This window comes from Ochotona princeps, chromosome 30 (assembly GCF_030435755.1).
Source record: "Ochotona princeps isolate mOchPri1 chromosome 30, mOchPri1.hap1, whole genome shotgun sequence".
NCBI lineage: Eukaryota > Metazoa > Chordata > Mammalia > Lagomorpha > Ochotonidae > Ochotona > Ochotona princeps.
Genome location: NC_080861.1, coordinates 15799748 through 15819602, shown reverse-complemented (window position 1 = coordinate 15819602; position 19855 = coordinate 15799748). Strand labels below are relative to the sequence as shown.

Below are 19855 nucleotides of genomic sequence, written 5' to 3'. Positions count from 1 at the left end.
GTCTAGGAGTGTATTTTCTGAACATGAATAACTGTAATGGAGAAGATTGTTCCAGTTTACTATGCATCGCAAGACTTTAGAATAATTGAGTTGAGTTAAGCGGCCTGTTTCAAGTGGAAATGGCGGTGAATAAGTGTCTTTCTCACAGCAATCGGAGAGGCCTATAATTATGTGAAAACAGAATAGAACTGCAGGGTTTGTGTGTGTGTGTGTGTGTGTGTGTGTGCGCGCGCGCGGTCACATACACCTCTCTGTTTTCCTTTTGTGATTTACTGGTTGCTTCAGAGATTTTTAAGATTTTTATTTTTGTGTTTGAAATGCAGAGTGAATGAATGAAAGACAGAGACCAAAAAAAGTCTTTCAGCTGCTGGTTCAGGCCCCCAGCATGGTTTCAGCAGCCAAGTCTGGATAAGGACAAATCCAGGAGGTTAAAACTCCACTCCTGGTACCCGTGTGGGGGGCACGGATACAGATCCTTGGACCAGGAGCTGCTGTGCCTTCCCCTGCGCATCAGCAGGAAGCTGAACCCAAAGCAGAGCAGCTTAGCCGAGTGGTGCTCCTGTGGGATGCCTTTGTATTAAATGGTGGCTTAGCCTGCCATTGTGTTGCCTCTCCTCCCAATATTGTAATAATTTAGGAATAGGTAGTTGACTTCTATTCATCATGGATCCCATATCTTAGAAGTTGCCCCTTCCCTGCAACTTATTTGTAACCCCCAGACTTGGTCCTATTTGATACTCCTTTTTTTTCCTAATTTTATTTTTATTGGAAAGTCAGACAGAGGAGGAGGGACAGAGGAAGATCTTCCATTCATTGATTCCCAAGTGGCTGCAAATACACCCCAAGTGGCTGCAACAGCTGGAGCTGTGCCGATCTGAAGCCGGGTGCCTCTTCTGGGTTGCCTACGCGGGTGCAGGATCCCAACGCTTTGGACCATCCTTGACTGTTATCCCCAGCCTCAAACAGGGAGCTGGATGGGAAGCGGGGCCACTGGGATTAGAACCTGTGCCCACATGGGATCCCGGTGCGTGTAAGGTGAGGACTTTTGCTGCTAGGCCATCACGCTGGGCCCCTTTGATACTCTTGAGCTCATCTGACTCGGCCACTGCACAGGTTCCCAGCCTAGCTGCACCTTTTTGGTATCTCTCAAGGCTGTCCTCTGGGCAGTTGGCCTGGACCCGTGTGTTTTGCACATCTCTGCATTTTATGAGTGGTTTTGCTGTTTGCAGTGATTCCCACGTGCAGAGCTGAGGTGCGGCCAAGGACAAGCAGTCAGCTGGGCCTTAGGAGGGGACACGTGTGTTCGACACACTGCTGTGGCTTGGGGTGATCCATGAACCCAAGGATGGACATTCAGGGAACAGCAATGGAGGTTTGCCAGTCTTTGCGTGGCTGCTGTGGAGTGTGCAAAAGTAACATCCATAGCTTTGTGAACTCTTGGGAAAAGGAAGAAAGAGCAGCCTGGGAGACGATGGCGGACTTACAGAAGCAGGGTGGACGGTGTTGGCGAGGACCTCAGGGTTGCATACGTCTTTGCTCACATCTTCCAGGGTCAGGAGCCTGTCGCCATACTTCTTGGCTAGTGTGGACTGGCTCTGACACATGTCAGAGGCTAATAGGCCATGAAAAGTACTGTATCACGTTGGGCGGATTCTATAGCCAAGGCGATGAGGATAACTTGAAACACTATAGTACAGGCTCGTTTTTTGTACAGGTTCTGTCTGCAAGCTTGCCTGCTTGCTCACATTAGTCAATTTCTGCCTGACTGTAGGCTGCCCCTGTGGTCATGTGGAGATGCACAGATGGTTGCCACGTCTACACTTTGCAGGCCGAGGCCAGCCGAGGCCAGCCTGTGGTGACCTTGTGTTCCCACTCTGTGTGGACAGGAGCAGGGGATGGACGCGGTTAGGGCAATGGTGGTGAGTAAGGAGCTCCGATTCTGGACCAGTTGGATGGGGCTTGAACCCCAACTCTGGCACCTGTTACTGAGGCCCGTTTTGGGTAAGTTGCTTACCACTTACTAGTCAGGTTTTCAGGACCACTGGGTGACACTGGGGTGACCAGCTCTATAAAGAGGAAAGGCTATTTAGCCCACGATGCTGGAGGGGCAGGTCCAAGATCAGATGGGCGCTAGGAGGAAAGTGATGGATGCCAGTGGTGATGTGTGTAGCGGGGGAATGATCATGTGACATGCCAGCAAAGAGGAGTGGTTGGGCCCGAGTTTTGGCTGCTCTAACAGCCCTCTTTCTTGAGCTACCTTCTGAGGACACCCCCAATGATTAAATGACCTCCCATGAAATCTCACCTTGTAAAGCTTCCATCAGCTCCCAGTAGTGGGACTCATATGGGGTTAAGCCTTTAATGCCTGAATCTCTGGGGCAACCGGACATTTCAGCAGCATGACTTTGGACTTTGTGTTCTTGTCTGTAACATAGATGATCAAGATGAATGGTTTTAGCTGTTCAGTGGATAGTGTGCGTGTGTATCTCTAGGGGCAAAATATACTCAACACTGTAATGTGCTTTATCTTCACACATACCTGTGATCAAGTTCAACTTATAAATTAGGCGCAGTAAGAATAAAAACAAAGCCCTACTGCACGTCTTCATAACTTCAGTGTATGGGTGGGTATTATTATTGAGAACTTTCTCTGTTTCATGTAAAGAAAGCATTTGACAGCTTCTTGCCAGCATCTCTACTGTTATGCTCTTTAGCTGTTACGGAGTAAGGCCAGGATTGCTTGGTCACAAGCAGTGTGATCTCATGGCAGTGGATTCGATGACTAAGTGGCCCTTAGGTGGGTGTCATGTGAAGTGTGGCTGTGCTGGACAGACGAGCGGACGCCGTCATGAGCAGTGCTGAAGGGATGGTGAGAGAGTTCCATGATGCTACTCAGCATGCCGTGCACTCTACAGAGTGAAGAATTCTGGAATTTTCTATTGAATGTTCTCAGATGACGGCTGACTACAGTAACTGACACGGCGGAAAGTGAAACTGCTCTTGTACCTGCTGTTGAGTGCTAGGTGAAAAAACTTTTTTTTTCCTAGTCTGGGTTTCAATACAACTTTTTATTTTGCACTTTATTGTGTGAAAAAATTTGTTAACTTCTAATTATGTATACAGTATATTGTGATGTTTTGATACATTGTTCTGCCATCAAATTAGAACAGTTACTATTCTGTCACCTTCTTAAAGATTTATTTAGTTGTATTGGAAAGCCAGATAACCCGAGCAAAAAAAGAGACAGATCTTCTGTCCTCTGGTTCACTCCCCATGTGGCCGCAACAGCCAGAGCTGAGGTGGTCTAAAGCCAGGAGCGAGGAGTCTCTTCTGGGTTGCCCTTGTGGGTGCAGGGTCCCAAGGCTTTGGGCCATCCTCTGCTGCTTTCACAGGCCATAAGTAAGGAGGTAGATGGAAAGTGGAACAGCTGGGACGTGAACTGGTGCCCTTTTGGGATCCTGCATATCCAAGGCGAGGATTTAAGCTCTAGGCTGTCATGCTGGGCCCTTTTTTCCGCTTTTAGTAGTTGTCATTTCTTTGCACATTGAAAAAAACTCTCCTCCAGCTATGTTAAATACAAAACATTACTGTTAACCATGTCTGTGCCATGCAACACCAGCACGTGTTCTTTAAGTCTAACTCTGACTGGGGGGGGGGGGCAGCTGACTAACCACTCCTTCCCCTCCTCTTCCTCCCTCTCCCCCTCCCTTCCCTCTCTTCTCCCTCCCCCGCCTCCCCCTTCCCTGCTCCTCCTCCATGGTGCTGCTCCTGCCTGCCTCAAACCACTGCTCTCCCAACATCCATGAAAACTGCCTTATGTTTTCCACAGAAGAGATCACGCAGTGCTTGTGCCTGGCTTGTTTGACCAACCTAACCTTCTCTAGGTTCACCCACATTTTTGCAAATGATACAATTTTAAACCTTTGCTTAGGGTCAAGCAGTATTTCATTCTGTATAAATGCCACCTGTATTGATCCATTGCTCTGATGGATGCCTGGGTTGATTCCATAGCTTAGCTGTTGTGCAGGGAGCCGCAGGACACATTGGAATGTCAGGATTCCTCTGACAGATTGTTTCCTTGGGCTATACACTTGGTAATGGCATTGCTGGACCAAAGGATAGTTCTTTCTAAAGGATGTACAACTATTATATATGATTGTAAGTGCACATATATCCTCCAAACGGAAATTTAGAAAACTCAGGGGGTGGGAAGACTCAGAGCAATGGCCACTGTGACTGCATCTTCATCAGCCTCACCTCTCCCAGAACCGCCGAGTCTGCACCGTTCTGATTATAACCCAGCAGTGTCTTTCTGTGCCCTGTTCTCTCTCTGTCCACAAGGGCCTTAAAGACTTCTTTCCTGCTCTCAGTGGGCTTGGCCTTGGGCAGATCAATTGGCCCATTGGGTCTGTGGTCACCACTTTCCTTAGGAAAGGATGGGGGTGTGGCCAGGGTGTCCACCTTTGGTCGGCAGGGGGCAGCACTGGAGCGAGCAGAAGTGGACACTGCTCCTCAGGCTGAACAAGCTTTTCAGAGCTGTAAGGGCCCTTGCCGGTTCAATTGCTCTTAAATGTAACTCTCTTAAAACCTAGCATATGTTTTAATTCCAGGAGGCAAATCTTTTTGTGGCTTTGGAATGTTGGGGTAGCAGGTTCTGCGTGAGGCAGAAATTTAAGCAGGAAACATTTTCTTTTGTTCACTGTTATCTTTTATTGCTACCAGATTTACATGAAAATAAAGCCAGTTCATCCCTGGAGTGAAATATGTATTTACAGTGCGGTATGTAAAGAGTTACAACCTGTGTTTATTTTGGAGTTGGAGAAGCATGAAAGAATTCTGGGGGAGTAGCTAATATTGCACCTTTTCTAAAAGTTTAAAGATGATGCATTAATAGGATAAAGAAGCCTAAAGGGAGGTAATTTCTGATTCTTTCCCGACTGCAAAGGAAAGACCTTCTGTCTTCCATACTTGCCCACATTGGCCCCCTTAGGCAGCCCCCACTGTTGGCACAAGTGTAACAAATGAGGTAGGATGTTTTCATCTGGGAATAACAGAGTCCCAGGGGTGCGCACCCAGTGGTCCCTTAAACACTGAATTGGTGCTGGCCTCTTCTAGCCCGGAGAGCATGTGCGTGGCCGTGGGCTGCACCCCCACATCCAGGGTCTCCCAGGGGGGCAGGGTGAGTGCTCCTGGGGGCGCGGGGACTTGAGATTGGCTTGTGAAGCACCCAGGCATGATCTTAGAAGCCCGAGTGGATGTTGACTCCAAGGCAAGAGAAGATGATTTCTAGATGAGTGAATCCAGAGGTAAGGTCAGGAGGTGCAGGGTGGCCAAGGAGGCAGCGGGTGCGTGAGAAGGCGGGGACACAACCCACAGGCCACTTAGGGGGAGAGTTATACCCAGTTCAGTGTCTGAGATCCCGTGGTTGTCACCAGGATCAGACATTGACTTCTGGATTTCTCTGCTGATGGTCACAGGGGACCGGGGGTTTATTTCCATGAAACAGAGCTGTGTGTGCTGCAGCAGCACCGGAGGACTCTTGAAACAACTGGCTGATGTTACAGGGAAAACTGGAGCTCCTTGCGGTGATGTCAGTTTCCACCAAGTTCATTGAAGTGGTGGATCTGTGGTGAAAACCTCAGCTTCAGTCTTGAGCACCCGCTTCTGTGGCTGTTTCCTTTTGAGGTTGTCAGCAGGTAGTCAAATGACCTTCCGGTACAGAGGAACTTCCTTGTAGGTGTGCCCGTGTCCTCCCGGCCCCGAGGCCACGGTCCTCTATCTTCTCTGTGCCCTCCGACATCAGTGCCCGGCTCTGTCGAGGTCACACCTTTATCATTCATTTCAGTAAGGGTCTGCTGCATAGGAGTTGGTGGAGCTGGCACGTGGCATGTGATGCAGGGTTGCTGGGCGTGGTGAGAGACAGCTGGGGAGCAGAGATGCGGAGTAACGGAGGCCGTCGGATGCCGAGGGCTCGCCGTCTGCAGAGCCTGTGCACCGTTCACAACGTTGTCTTTGCCTTTCGGCTTGGATGGCACGGGCTGCTTCAGAAGCAGCACGGTTGTAAACCTGTGGGTCCTCGTGGTTGAGCTAGGCAGAATGCAGGCCTCTCTGCAGAGGGTTCTGCATTCTCTGTCCTGTCCTGCTGTCTCGTGCATTTCTGTCCCTCTCATCTTAGGTGATGAGCCACCTGTCAATGTCTGACTTCAGAATGCCACCAGCCTGTTCTGCCTTCCAGAAGTAGGTGTGACCAGAGAAATCTGGGGTCGTGGCTTAGATCATAATTAGCCTCAGTAATGATACAGGAGGTCCAAAGCAAAGAGGTTGTGAATCTAGAAGGAAGAGAAGCGTTGAGGAATGAGGTTCCATGGGGCTGGCACTGTGGTGTGGCAGGTAAAGCCGCTGCCTGTAGCATCCCTTATGAGTGCCAGTTCATATCCCAGCTGCTTCACTTCTGATCCGGCTTCCTGCTAATGTGCTTGGGAGAAGCGATGGGAGACATGGATGAGGCTCCTGACTGCTGGCTTCCTCCTGGTCCAGTCCTGGCCTGATGACCATGTGGGGAGTGAACCAGCTGGTAGCAGACCTCCGTCTCTCCCTCCATCTCTCCCTCTACGTAATGCTGACTTTCAGATAAGTACATGAATCTTTAAAGAAACAAGCAAACACACAGGTGAGGGTGGGATTTCCACTGTCGGTTTTCTCAAAGGAAAAACAGACTTGAACTTGGCCGAGTGAACAGTGCCACGGCTGTTCTGATGTCAGTTTGTTAATGGCAATGTCAGGCCCAGCATGCTAACCCTAAACACGAGCCTGCCTGCTTAAACGGGGCCCTGGGTTGCTTCACGTAACACCCAAGGTATTCTTCTGGGTGCTACGGGGCTCCATCAGTCCCGTCTACAACTGGGGAACTCACTGTAGGATGAGAACGGGTGATGAGCGAACCGCAGTGCCGAGACCCCATCCGCGTGCTCGGGTGTTTGCACACTGGCCAGCTGCCTTCAAGCCCCAGCAGCAGTGCCCACAAGCTGCCATATGGCCTGCAAATCCTGGAGTGTTTACTGTCTGGCCTGAAGCGGAAGCTCGCTGCCCCCGGCGGCAAGCTTAGTGAAGACACCAATGGCCTTTTCGCTTTAAAAAACAAAAAAAAAGTTAGGGCCCAGCGCTGTAACCTAGTGGCTAAAGTCCTCACCTTGCACGCCTGGGATCCCATGTTCTAATCCCAACGGCCCTGCTTCCCTTCCAGTTCCCTGCTTGTAGCCTGGAAAAGCAGTCAAGGATGGCCCAAAGTGTTGGGACCCTGAACCCACGAGGGAGACCCAGAAGAAGCTCCTGGCTCCTAGCTTCAGATCTGCACAGCTCTGGCCATTGCAGCCACTTGGGGAGTGAATCAGTGGATGGAAGATCTTCCTCTCTATGTATCTGACTTTCCAATAAAGATAATACATAAATCTTTTTAAAAAACTTTAATTATAAAGATTTATTTGAGAGAATGACAGAGGAAGGGTTGTTGGGAGGTAGGGAGAGAAAAAGTGAGAGATTTTCCACTTACTGGTTTATTTCCCAAGTGCTCGCAACAGCCTGGGGCGGGTCAAACTGAAGCCAGGAGCTAGGATCTCCGTCTGGGTCTCCTACATAAGTATAGGGACTCAGGAACCTGAGCTGTCACCTACTACCCTCCCAGGTGCATTAGCAGGGAGCTGGATTGGAAGTGGAATAGGTGGGACTCGAACTGGCACTCTGCTGTGGAATGTGGTGTGCCAAGTGGTGGCTTGACTCTCCGAACTGCAAAATCTGCCCCTTCTTACGTCTCCAAAGACAAAAAACAAAACAACTGTAAAAACTTGAGCAATCCCTAGTTCAGCATCAGTTTTTATCTCTGTCTGTGCGGTGATCCTACTGGTTTACCTCTCAGAGGTGCGCAGGGTGAGGAAGTGGGTCCAGAGTGCCCACGTGGGTGGCAGGGGTGTGTACACTTGGGCCATGGTCATTCCTCCCAGGGCCTGCAGAACATTGGAGCGGGCGGGGGGTGGTGGTGTCAAGAACCAGGTCCTTAGATCTGGGGGACATTAGATTCAGGAGGCGCCTCTGAACTGCTGAGTGCCCACCTGTCCACCTCATTCCTCATTTCTGTTCCTTTGATTTGGGGAGTATTGGATTCCTCATTGTGGCTTCTCCATTCTTACTGTGACTTATTACCTTTGTCTTCGTTATGTCATTAGAGTTATGGTTAACTGGGCATGTGGTTGATGACATGGGGACTTATTGAGGGTGAGTAGAAGGGTGACCGTTGCGAGGAGTCTCCTGGAATATGAAAACAGTGCTGATGAGATCAGTGGAAGAGTAAAGTGTTGATGGACACACACACACACACACACACAGAGGTGGCAGGGGGAGTTCAAAGCTCCTTGAAGTATGGCTTTTCACCCGAAGCAAGATCAGTGAACAAGGCCAAGTGCCTAAATGACCCATAGGCCTCTGCCCCCGACCCATGGGACAGATTGGAAGAGGCTCAGGATTTCAAGCCAGTTAGGGGGAAGTGCCAAACCAAGGCCATGCTCTACCTGGCAGCCAATGATCTGGCCCGCAGGTAGTTCCAGGCCAGACCTGCTGGGTTCCCAAGGCACTGGCGGGCTTGTGCCAGCCCTGCCAATCAAGCCCACCAGTTCCAGTCCCCGCGGATGAGGAATCCATGTTTAGGATGTGCTAGGAGCCAGTCTTTGTGTTGGTTACAGGTGAGCAGCTGAACTCGCGGTCACTGACTTCCGGCCTGGGAGGAATGAATGCACACGGAGGTGGACAGCTCAGCAGAGCCCCCAGGCTGGCCCTCGTGCCCCAGCTACCGCCTCCTACTCTTTACCCAGATTGAAATGTGTTGAGCCAGGTGTCGTGGGGTTTTGATCTTGGCATCTGGTTTTCAGATTGTTTCATCTCTCAAAAAATGATTTTCTTTATTTGAAAAGCAGAGTTCCAAAGAGAGGGAGTGAGGGAGAGAAACAGGCAGAGAGATGTTTGATCTGCTGCACTTCCTAAATGACCACAATACTGGGAGCTAGGCTGGCCGAGAGCTGGGCTCCTGAAGCAAAGGTCGCAGGGGCCCAAGCACTTGGACCCTCTTCTGCTGCTGTGTCAGGTACATTAGCAGGGAGCGGGATTGGGAGTGGAGCAGGTGGGACTCGAACCTGAGTTCCTGTGGGATGCCAGTGTCGGGCAAGGCTTGACCCACAGTGCCATGGCCCTGGCCCCAGTTCTCATCTTTATGTATCTGCTGGTCCTGTTAGCATCAACTCCTGTCATTGATTCTGTAATGCCTGTGCTGTGGGAAACAGGCCACAGAATTTGTTTCTGCTCCAAATGAAATTCCAGTTGACCTGTGCTTTGTCCCTTTCATAGCCCCAGGGTTGCTGTTTCAGGGTTTAGGGGTCTCTCTTTGAAACTGAAATCTGGGGTTCACTTCTGCACCTGTGTGGCAGGATGGTGATGCTCCTAGCCAAACGCCAGATGGCAGTGAAATCTGCCTTTTCGGGTTTGTTCTCCCAAGCGTGGGGATGCACTTTGGATGTGTTCGGAGCTCTGCTCGGAAACTTGTGTCATGAAAATAAGTAGTTTCACTTTTGCTGGAATGTATTTGCAAAGCAGAGAGGGCTTCCTTCTGCTGGTTCGCTTCCCAGCTGCCTACAGTGGCCGAGGGGCTGATGCCAGGAGCCAGTAGCTCCTCCCAGGCGGTGGCAAGCACGTGACTCCTTGAGCCATGCCCTGCCTGCTCCCCTGGTGTGCATTTGCAGGAAGCTAGCATCAGGAGCCGCAGGCGGGTGGCAAACCAGGGCACCTTGATGTGGGATGAGGGCATTCTGATGAAATGGTGGGCTTCAGGCTGTGGGCCAGACTGCTGGCTGGACAAACCTTTAGGTACGTCGGGAGAAGAGGAAGACTTCTGTCTACTGAGCGTCATCTTTCGCTATCACATTAGTTTTCTCTGGGTGCTTGCCAGTAACGTGAGTGAGCGCTGGAAGTGGCTCAGCAGCCCTTCTTCCAAAGCCTGCTGCAGCCTCTTCCTGTGTCCACTTGGCCTCGGCAAGCATTGAAGCTGTCATCAGCTCTGGGGGCCCAGGATGCCTGCGTTTCTTTCGGGTTGCACTTGACATCGTTTGGAGTCTCAAAGCTCGTATAGAGTGAAAGTTGGCATCCACAGTGTCGTTACAGATGACGGATGTTTGTCGTCTCGTGGATGAAGTGAAGAAAATGGATCTGTGGGACTGTCTGCTGTGTGCCAATGACTGCTGGGTTTGATTTGTTTCCAGTGTTTGGTTTTTACCAGGAGAGCTGTTGCAAGCCAAGGATGTGGCCGTGCCTTGACTTTGAGCACCGTGAGCCCCTCTGGCCCCTCCCACCCAGAACCAGTCATTTTCCCCGACATTGTCCCTTTGACTCTGCCTCCCTGCTCTAGCGTGGGACATCAGTGATCTGACACAGTGGTCAGGATGCCTTTTGGGGTCCTTGTATTCCAGGTCAGTTACCAGGGCTTCAGTTCTGGCTCTGCTTGTCCATTGCAGTCGTCTACCAGTGTGCACACCGTGTGCCATGTGGGAGACCCACATTGAATTTCTGGCTCTTCGCCTCTGTCTGGCCCTGCCCAAGCTGTTGTGGGCATTTCAGAAGTATAGCAGCAGGTAGGAGAACTGTGTGTGTGTGTGGGTGTGGGTGTGTGTGGTGGGGCTGTAGGCTCTTGGCTAACTGCTTTTCAGAGAGCTGATGTTGTAACTCTACCTCTGGCCACGTGCCCCTGTTGTAATAAGAGCAGGACATTCTGTAAGTTGGTTCTGTGTTTTTATTACCAGAGATTTACATAATAGCGTGTGCTTGTGAAACAACCAGTATTTATCCTGTACTGTGTAATTGCAACATAGAATTCTTTTTGTTGATTAAAATTAAGTGGATTTTACAGCTTGATTCTACTCACGTTTTCTCTTAAGCGTTACAGCATCATGCATGATAGTAAAAAATGCAATTTATTATCTACTTCATCATTATATTCCTTTTTCCAAATCATTTTTCAAAGGCACGGTGTTATGGTAAGAACTTCCAGAAATGCTGACTATTGCCAATAGAGCGTGAAATTCGCTTCTCCTTAACTGCCAGCAATTATACATATAGTTGACAATCAATTAATACATAAACGTTTTTATCTTGCTTGGAGTTAAATTAAACCAGTTGGCAGTATTCCTTTGCAGACTCAATGTGATAATAGAGATACTAGCCTCTGCTGAGTCTTCGTCCACGTACGGCTCATCCAGGATCATGATTTCTGGGGACGTTAAGTCCTGCGTGAGTTCTATTGCACTGTGGGGAGACAACAGTGAGGTTTGGATTCATTGATTCAGGCGTTGTTTACTGAACTGGGAATGTTTTAGCCCACAACGCAGGTAATGATCCCTGCTCACTTGTGAGCCTAAAGGAACGTAAGAAAAACATGACAGGTGAAGTTGGACGATGGTGTGAGCTGTGGAGTAAGTTGTAAGGATAAAAAGGGCACGTCGGGGACTGGACCGGAGATTGAGGCCCTAAATACAGGGGCTCAGAAAGAACCTTGCTTTTAAGAGATGCTAGCGTTTAAGCAAAGACCAGACAGAGATGAACACTCGCTGAGCCCCTGTTATGCCCCATGTGCTTTATGAGTCAGAATGACTAGGCCTACCTATGGCCAGTGTGCAGCCTCAACTGTGGGTGTGCACTGTACGGTGGAGATGCTCCGTATCATGTTAGTGAAATAGACCTTTTCTAATAATTTGGAGCTAATGGCTCCTGTTTGGGTGAGTAGTGTCACGTGTCTTCTGTCTGTTGTTCCACTTCCCCCACCCAAATGGCTGCTGCAGCCAGGGCTGGACGAGGCCAGAACCAGGAGCTTCCTCTAGGTCTCCCACGTGTGGCAGCGCCCTAAGTGTGGAATGAGTTTTGGGTCCAAGGGCAGCGTTCTTCACAGAATGACTGTCAGCAGGGACCCTATGGAGGTAACGGACAAGTCAGGAAGTGTTGCTCTGAATTAAGGACACCCCTTAAGGGGGCACCGAAGCAATGGTGGCCCACTTGGGCGCCGCCTCTGGTGTCAGGCATCTCTGGGACTCGGGGCAGGTGGCCTGAGCTCCTCCACTTCTCAGGATGGCTAATTGTCGGCTGGATCCAGGCTAAGCACTTGTGTCCATCTTGTTTCATGAGATAAGTTGTAATGAGCTTGGCCAGAGAGCCATTCCGGTCCTTCTGTACCTCGGCAGCTCCTTGCTCTTTGATTTGCCAATTCAGACACACAATTAGGCTGCCGTGTATCTTCCGATAAGCTTAGCAATTGAAGCCAGGCCACACGTCAGGCTTATCTCGGTCTGTCTCGGTGTAAGCTGGGGAGCAAGGCTGAGCTTTTTCTCAGCTGACTGGCGACTTTCTGGTGGTAGGAATGTCGCATCCTGCCAGCATTTCCGCGCGTGGAGTGGGGGTGGTTGCGCTTCCCTCCTACTCCACCTTTTACTTCCATTTCTGTAACTTTGGACAGCAAAGGATGTTGGCGGCAGGGGGCGCTGCAGGGAAAGCAGGGGCATGGAGCCTGCTCTGCAGGAAAAGCCCCGGCCTGTCCCTAGCGGAAGAACCTCCAGGATGCTTTGCAAGGACTTCTACTTTGAACGAGTTTCTTGGGACACCTGGGTGGCCTCGCCATCCTGTCCAGCTCTAGCCTTCTAAGATTCCTGAGACGAACATGCCTTTGGTTGGCTGCATGAGGGACAGGTGTGAAATCTGGCATGTCGGAGGGCTTGTGTATATGTGTGTGTGTGTGTGTACGTGTACTGAGCACCCAAACCCACTCCCCACACTCACCACCTTGCCCTCTTGCCCATTTTGGTAGATGATGAATCAGGTGGAGGGACAGCAGAAGAACCTGGTGCACGCCATCGAATCCTTGCCGGGCTCAGGCCCTCTCACTGCCTTGGACCAGGACCTGCTGCTCCTGAAAGCTACCTCTGCTGCCACCCTCAGCTGCCTTGGGGAGTGCCTCAGCCTGCTCCAGCAGAGTGTGCACCAGGTGGGCCAGCCCGGCCACAAGCCTGGGGCCCCAGGTAAGACCTCCCTCCCCACCTTGTCCCCTGGGGGCTCGTCTGCATGTCAGTGTGGGTGAAGGTCTTCCCCGTTACCTCCGTCCCTCCTCTGCTTATCCACCTATCCCTGTATCCAAGTGTGACCCCATTCCTCCATGCTCCTGTCCCATTCTGGTTGGGGGCCAGTTTCCTGCTATAAAGGAGAAATGTGATCTGCTTAACACTGACTTGTGTGAATACCTGGGGCTCCTTCGGCACCTGCTGACTGCAGCCCTCGGCCGCCTCTCCTTAGACAAGGTCTGTGAGTGGGCAGCTTCTGTTCTTTTATTTTCATTTTTTAATCCCTTCTGCTCACACGTGGACTGCAGCCCCAGTCACCCGGCTGTGGCATGCATCCTCAGAAGGGGCCCGGGCTGGGGTCTGTACAGGGATTTCTTTAGAATGCATGATAGCAGGATTTCCAGGGCTGTATCCTAAAGCCTGAGATTTAGGGTGCTTTCCTAAGAAGCCCCAGTCCTTTTGGAGGCGAGCTTAATCCGAGAGCAGATGTGAAGCTGAGATTGAAGGATCGGAGGTGAAAACAGATGGCTGCTTGCATCCGGCCAGAGTAGGGCGATGAGCCGAAAAGCAGTTCTCAATTTCCGTACCTACTGAGTAGTAAGCCCCATCCTCTCCCACCTGCTCCCCAGTTCTGGCCAAACCACCGGTCTATTTTCTGTCTTCTCTTCTTGCCATCTTTTCATTTTTAGGATACCCCAAAGTTACAACCCTTGTGACTTGCTATCTCTGAATATTTTTTTTAAGGAAAAAAGTTTTTTGATTCATTTGAAATGTAGAGTTACAGAGGGAGTGAAGAGAGGGAGGGAGGGATTGACTGGGCTGGGTTAGGCCAAGTCCAGGGTCCTGGAACTCCCTCCAGGTGACCTGTGTGAGCAGCAGGGCCAAGCACGTGCGCCATCTCTTGTTTTTCCGGACGCATTAACGTGGAGCAGGCTTGAAAGTGTGAAAGAGCAGGGACCCAAGCAGGTGTCCATATGGGATGCAGACTGACTGGCCCCAACTCTGCTTGTTGCATGCCTGCTAGGTGACCGCATAATTCCTCCCAGACGATGATCTGGGGACACATTCATGACCAGCGGCGATGGTGTCCCCACCCTCAGGAGCTGGCCGAGGAGACAGGAAAGCAGTAAAGCAGCCAAGCAGCCGAGTTCCAGGTGTTTGAGTTCTTTGCGGACAGGAAGCACAGTGGTCAGGGATGCGGGGGCGGGGCTTGGCCGCCACTGTGACAGGGAGGCCCTGATGGCCTGCCCAGCAAGTGGCGTGGAGCCGAGCCCCCGGGTAGAAACGAGAGTCAGCCTCCCCTGGGGGTGAAGGCCTGGAGGAGCTGCACTTGGCCAGACAAAGGAGCAGCTGAGGCAAAGGCCCCAAGGCAGCCATGAACTTGGTTGGTTTGAAGTGGTGAACTCCAGTGTGACTTGAGCACGCTGAACAGCCCTGTGAGAAGGAGACTGAGCGAGGCATCTGGAGGTGTAGCAGGGCTTTGTGGTCTGACGCTGATGTTTGAAGAGGGAGAGCTTTTGCGTAACCATGTCTCTGGGCTGAATGGTAATGTGCACAGCAGCGTACATAGCAATCCCATGTTGCTGTCTCTACTGCCTGGTACTTTGCTTCAACTCCCTGATTCCCTGGGTGTTGCAAGCCTGGGCTGTGTGTGGCTTTCCCGTTGAGTAACTCAAGTGAAAAACCTGTGGTGTGATTAGTTCATGGATGGAGCATTTGAGAGCCTGGATGGTTAAGTTTTAGATCACAGGATCACATAGCCTCCAGCCTCTCTTGTAGCATTTACTCTTGCTTGTATTTTATGTATTTTTATTTATTTTTAAAAACAGGAAAGACGTTGCCCAGGAACACCTCGATCCACTGGCGTATTCCTTGAGTGCCTTCAGTGACCAGGACTGGGCACAGCTGGGAGCTAGGGACCCAGTTCAGCGCTTCCATGTGGTTGCAGGGACCCAGCTGCTTGGGCCATACCTGCTGTCTTCAGAGATGCATGCTGGCAGCGAGCTGGTAGCAGAAGTAGACCTAGCAACTGAGCCCAACCGCCCACTCTTGCCCTTGCCGTTAGACCAAGAACAGGATTTGCAGAATGTACACCGGCTGAGTGTGAGACCTGTCATTTTTCATGGCAGGATTGTTGTGCAGTGGGGTGCGCTACTCCCTGGCAACTCCTGCCCCATGTGCAAACATGGAAACTGTCACAGACCGTGAGCCTTAATAAAACAATGTTAGAGTTGGTGTTGGAGGAAAAAGTGGAATAAAACTTGCAGTTTGCTGGATTGCTGTCTATTCCTTATTGCTTTTTAAAATATTTATTATTGGAAAGGCAGATTTACAGAGAATAAAGATCTTTCATCTCCTGGTTCATTCCCCAAGTGGCCACAGTGGCTGGGGCTGAGCCAATCTGAAGCCTGGAACCAAGAGTTTTTCCGGGTCTCCCACATGGGTGCAGGGTCCCGAAGCTTTGGGCCATCCTTGACTGCCTTCCCAGGCCACAAGCAGGGAGCTGGATGGGAAGTGGAGCAGCTGGGATGAGGTCGGCGCCCATATGGGATCCTGGCACTTGAAGAGGGAGGATGAACCAGTTGAGCCAACACTCTGGGTCCAGGGCAGGTGTTTCTTCTGGAGTGGGGTGCATTCATCTGTCCATAAATTGGGCCTCCTGACACACACCATGCCTGGGTGAGTCTGGTGATGGGGGTGGGGAGACATTGTGTGGTCACACTATCAGGCATCTTTTTGAGCCCTACTTATCATGCTCTTTGACCTCAGAAACACAGTTGGGGCCTGGCACGGTAGCCTAGCAGCTAAAGTCCTTGCCTTGCATGCACCAGGATCCCATATGGACACTGCTTCTAATCCTGGCAGCCCCGCTTCTCATCCAGCTTTCTGCTTGAAGCCTGGGAAAGCAGTCGCCGACCACCCAAAGCCTTGGGATTCTGCACCCATGTGGGAGACTGAGAAGAAACTCTGGGCTCCTGGCTTTGGATCAGCACAGGCATTTGGGGAGTGAATCAACGGATGGAAGATCTTCCTCTCTGTCTGTATTCCTCTCTGTATATCAGACTTTCCAATAAAAATAAAATAAATCTTAAGCTGATCCAACTGTGATTTTTTTTGTTGTCGTTGTTGTTTGATAAAATCAGGCTTTCACTTTGCATTGTAAAGGTATTGTGTCCAGGGCTGGGAAAAAGCAGCTGTCATCCTGGTATTGCACAGAGCTCCGTTTCTAAGTTGAAGGTCAAGGCTCTACTCCAGCCTCATCCCACGCTGGGCATCCCCCGTGTGCTTCATCAAATTCGCAGGAGATGGGTAGCCTCGGGCCGTGAGGGGCAAAGGCTTTAATGATGAATTTGGACAACACTTGGCATCATGCTGGGTCTTTGTTTCAGAAAACATCCTGGGATGGCATGGGCCCAAGTCACACTCCACAGAGCAGCTGAGGAACGGGACCCTCGGCTCCTTGCCACCAGCCAGTGCCAACATAACCTGGGCCGTTTTACCCAACTCCGCCGAAGACGGGCAGACCCCGCAGCCGGAGCCTGAGGTAAGTGCGGGGTGGTCTGTGTCGTCGCTTGTTCACAGATCTAACTCACTCGGCTCTTGGTCCTCAATGGGAAGAGATGAGAGCTGAATGAGATGGCGTGAGCCAGGCGCATGCCTGCCACTCCTCTGGTTTTTGTGCCTGGTAGCTGCCATGATTGAATTGTGGGCCTCGGAGCGCGGACTCGCCTACTTGCCTTGAAATGGGAATCTTCCTCATTCCCACTTGTTCCAGTGGGAACAAGTAAAACAAGCCCGGGGATATGATATGATTGACATGACAGGGGCAGTTACACTCCATTCTGGCACTCCGCTGAAGAATGGCTTGTGCGGATGCAAGCTCCTGCCCCCTACACTCCACTCCAGGTCGGGCTTCCCAGAGGCACTGTGCTGATCTTGGCCAGGGTGCTGGCTGCAGGGGGCGGTCACCGCCTGCCTTGCCCTGCAGGGAACAGCCCCTGCAGGTCTTGACTGGCCCCTGGCCAGGCTTGCACCAGCCTCCTGACCTGCGCTTCTGCATGGTGGCAGCTGGAAGGCAGCCAGGCACACAGTTCCTGGGCCGGATTTGCTTCGTGTCATGCATGAACTTCATTTTGCTTTTGACACACGCGCCCTCTTCACACACTCTGGCTGAGACGTACATTTACCACGTGTAGGAGATCTCCCTTTCGGTTTAACTCCTTTTAGGCCTGATGCGGTGTGGTACTCACAGCGCCGCTTCCGTGAGTTTGAGAGCCCCCAGGCGGCTGCTTGCATCCAGCCACCAGTTTCCTCCAAGAGTCACGTGATGGTTGGCTCTGCCAGTGACTTAGTAGCAGAGCTTTGTAGTGGCAACATCCAGCTGCCTAGGCACGTGTGTTGGTGAGCATCTTGCAGGTGCCTGGGCAGGAGATGGAGCAAATGGGGGATATGAATTTTAGAAAGGCATTTGGCATGTGCCATGTGCCAGTACCAGTTGGAAAAATACACAGTGCTGTGTGCAAGGTAAGTGGGTGACAGTGGGTGTGCCAGGATCCCCATAGGCACAAGGCACATTGAGGGACCGGCTGGGTTGGTGTTTGAGAAGGGGGTGGGTGTATGATTGCTAAAGAACTGAGAAAATAATACGACATCCTTGATTTTTCTGGAAAAGAACATTGGGTGGGGGGTGGTTTACACTGAAATGAACCTATTTAAAATCTTAACTCTAGAGGGAGGATAGAACAGTGACGTGTTAGGAGAGCTTTAGCGATCATTTCTTGGTCTCCCCAGCCGTGTTCTCCGGCTCACCCCTACAGGGGCTGCGACATCACAGCCTGGCTTCCTTGGGCAGGGGCTCTGCCTCACAGCAGCCCCCTTGGGGTGGGCTCTGCTTCTCCCTGACATGTGGGGAGACAGGGTCCGCTGGTGTCACCCCACTACGAGGCCCATCGACAGGGGATAGTGTATAATCGTTTGTAAGAAGAAACTCGCTCCAAATTCAAGGTTGTTGAAAATGCCCTGAAGGAGAAGACCTAGGCAGAGCTTTCCCATTAGTTAGGAGCGATCATTAATATTACTGGCTGTCATTTTTAGCCTTCATCCTGTTGCCAGAGGAACAGAAGCTCTTGCAGGAGGATTCCTTGCAGTGGGCAGAGATTCCCGTCGTGTGGAGTAGGGAGAGGGAGAGTTCCTTTGCAAATGACGACGTGCGTAAATGACCCTCAAACCCAAACTGTCCGTGTTGGCAAGACGCGGTTTATCTTTTGAGGCCAGCATGCTTCGTCCGATTTTCCTGTCTTAATAGAAGGCAAGGACTAGATACCCAGTCACTTTGCTGTCACAGAAAGGAGATGGTTTCCTGTCACCTGTCCGCTGGAAGGGTGGCTGCAGAAGGAACCACGCGAAATGCCTGCAGGCCAACAGTGCCTTAGGAGAAAGCTTCCTTTTGATGTAAAGAATGTGGTTACTTAGGCAAACAGTCACAAGAGATCTAATTTTAAGAATTGTGGTTATTGTGGTTTGTTAGCTGAATAGATGGTTTGCTTCTGGCTTACTGTGTTTATCACGGCTTAGGTCTTTGGCATTGGAAAAAAATAAACCATTAGTGTATAAAGGAGATCTCCCCCTGTGCGGTGCTAGCTTGCCATAAAATAGTATCCATCTAGAATATTAGTGCATTTTTCAAGCTTAGTCTGTTTACTTTCCAGCAGAATGCAAGCTATGAGAGCCCTGGGTTTTGTCTGAGTTAGAAGGGAGTTGTGGTTGGCTGTTAGCAAAGGCAGCTATCTGAAAATGCCATTCCGCTGGGCCGACAGCCCGTCTGACTGTGGGATCTTACACGATGAGTTGGGATGTGGGGTTCAGCTATGAGTAGCACCATTTTTTCAACTCTTTAACACCCTTTCAAATGTAGACTTGAACCAACAGAAGATTGTGTGCTTTCTTCATCAAAGGAGGCCTTGTTTAGGGTCACAGGGATGGAGTTTGCGGTAGGCTCTGGGGGCTGACTCTTCGCTGCACCCTCTTGAATGGAAAGACTTGAAGCGTAATGATTTCACAGACTTTGTCCAGCTAGGTTTGCCAGTGTGTGGCCAGGTGCCTCCTGCTGGTGCGGTTGTCGGGCAGGGCATGCGGGCACGAGTGTCGGGAGGCGTCTCCAGTGACCCGTCTCAGCGTTTTGAGGTCTTGCTCCCAGCTGTGTGGCTGTGAGAAGCAGCTGGATCTGGCCCCCCTACATAGGCGTGTCCTTGCGTCCCGAAGCACAAAGACCCTTTGCCTTCGGCTCTTCTGATCCGTGCAGGGATTCCAGAAGTCCTGATTCACGCTCCTTCCCGACTGAAGTGCCTTGAGTTGTTTCCACTCCGTCTTCTGGGTAGTTGGCAGGTTGGAATGTGGCACAGGAGAGACGCGGTGTCTTTTGTAGCCACAAATGACCCTGAGCAGATGGTCTCCATGTGGTGGTTATTTTCAGCTTGCCAGTCCCTTCCTAACCAGGCTTGTGGGTCTCAATTTCACTGAGGTAGACCCGCCTCTGAGTCTTCCGTGGAGACTCCAGCTCACTTAGAGAAGTACTGTGTGGGAACCGCTGGTGTACTATAAGTAGGCGAATCCCCCACCTGCAGTTCCACCATCCTGTTTGGTTGCTGGTTCAAGTCTTGGCTGCTCTACTTCGACCCAGCTCCATGCTGTTGTGCCTGGGAATGCAGAGAGAAGCTGGC

General features: G+C 51.0%; 1 protein-coding gene across 2 annotated transcripts in view; it reads left to right on the top strand.

Moving 5' to 3' along the window:
- OSBPL10 (oxysterol binding protein like 10) overlaps positions 1 to 19855 on the top strand; it is a 177035-nt gene that overhangs the window by 126405 nt on the left and 30775 nt on the right. For both annotated transcript variants that reach the window (XM_004588256.3, XM_004588257.4), the window contains 2 exons: positions 12887 to 13097; positions 16526 to 16680. In XM_004588256.3, coding sequence (XP_004588313.2) covers positions 12887 to 13097; positions 16526 to 16680 — 366 coding nt within the window. The remainder of the gene's footprint in view (positions 1 to 12886; positions 13098 to 16525; positions 16681 to 19855) is intronic.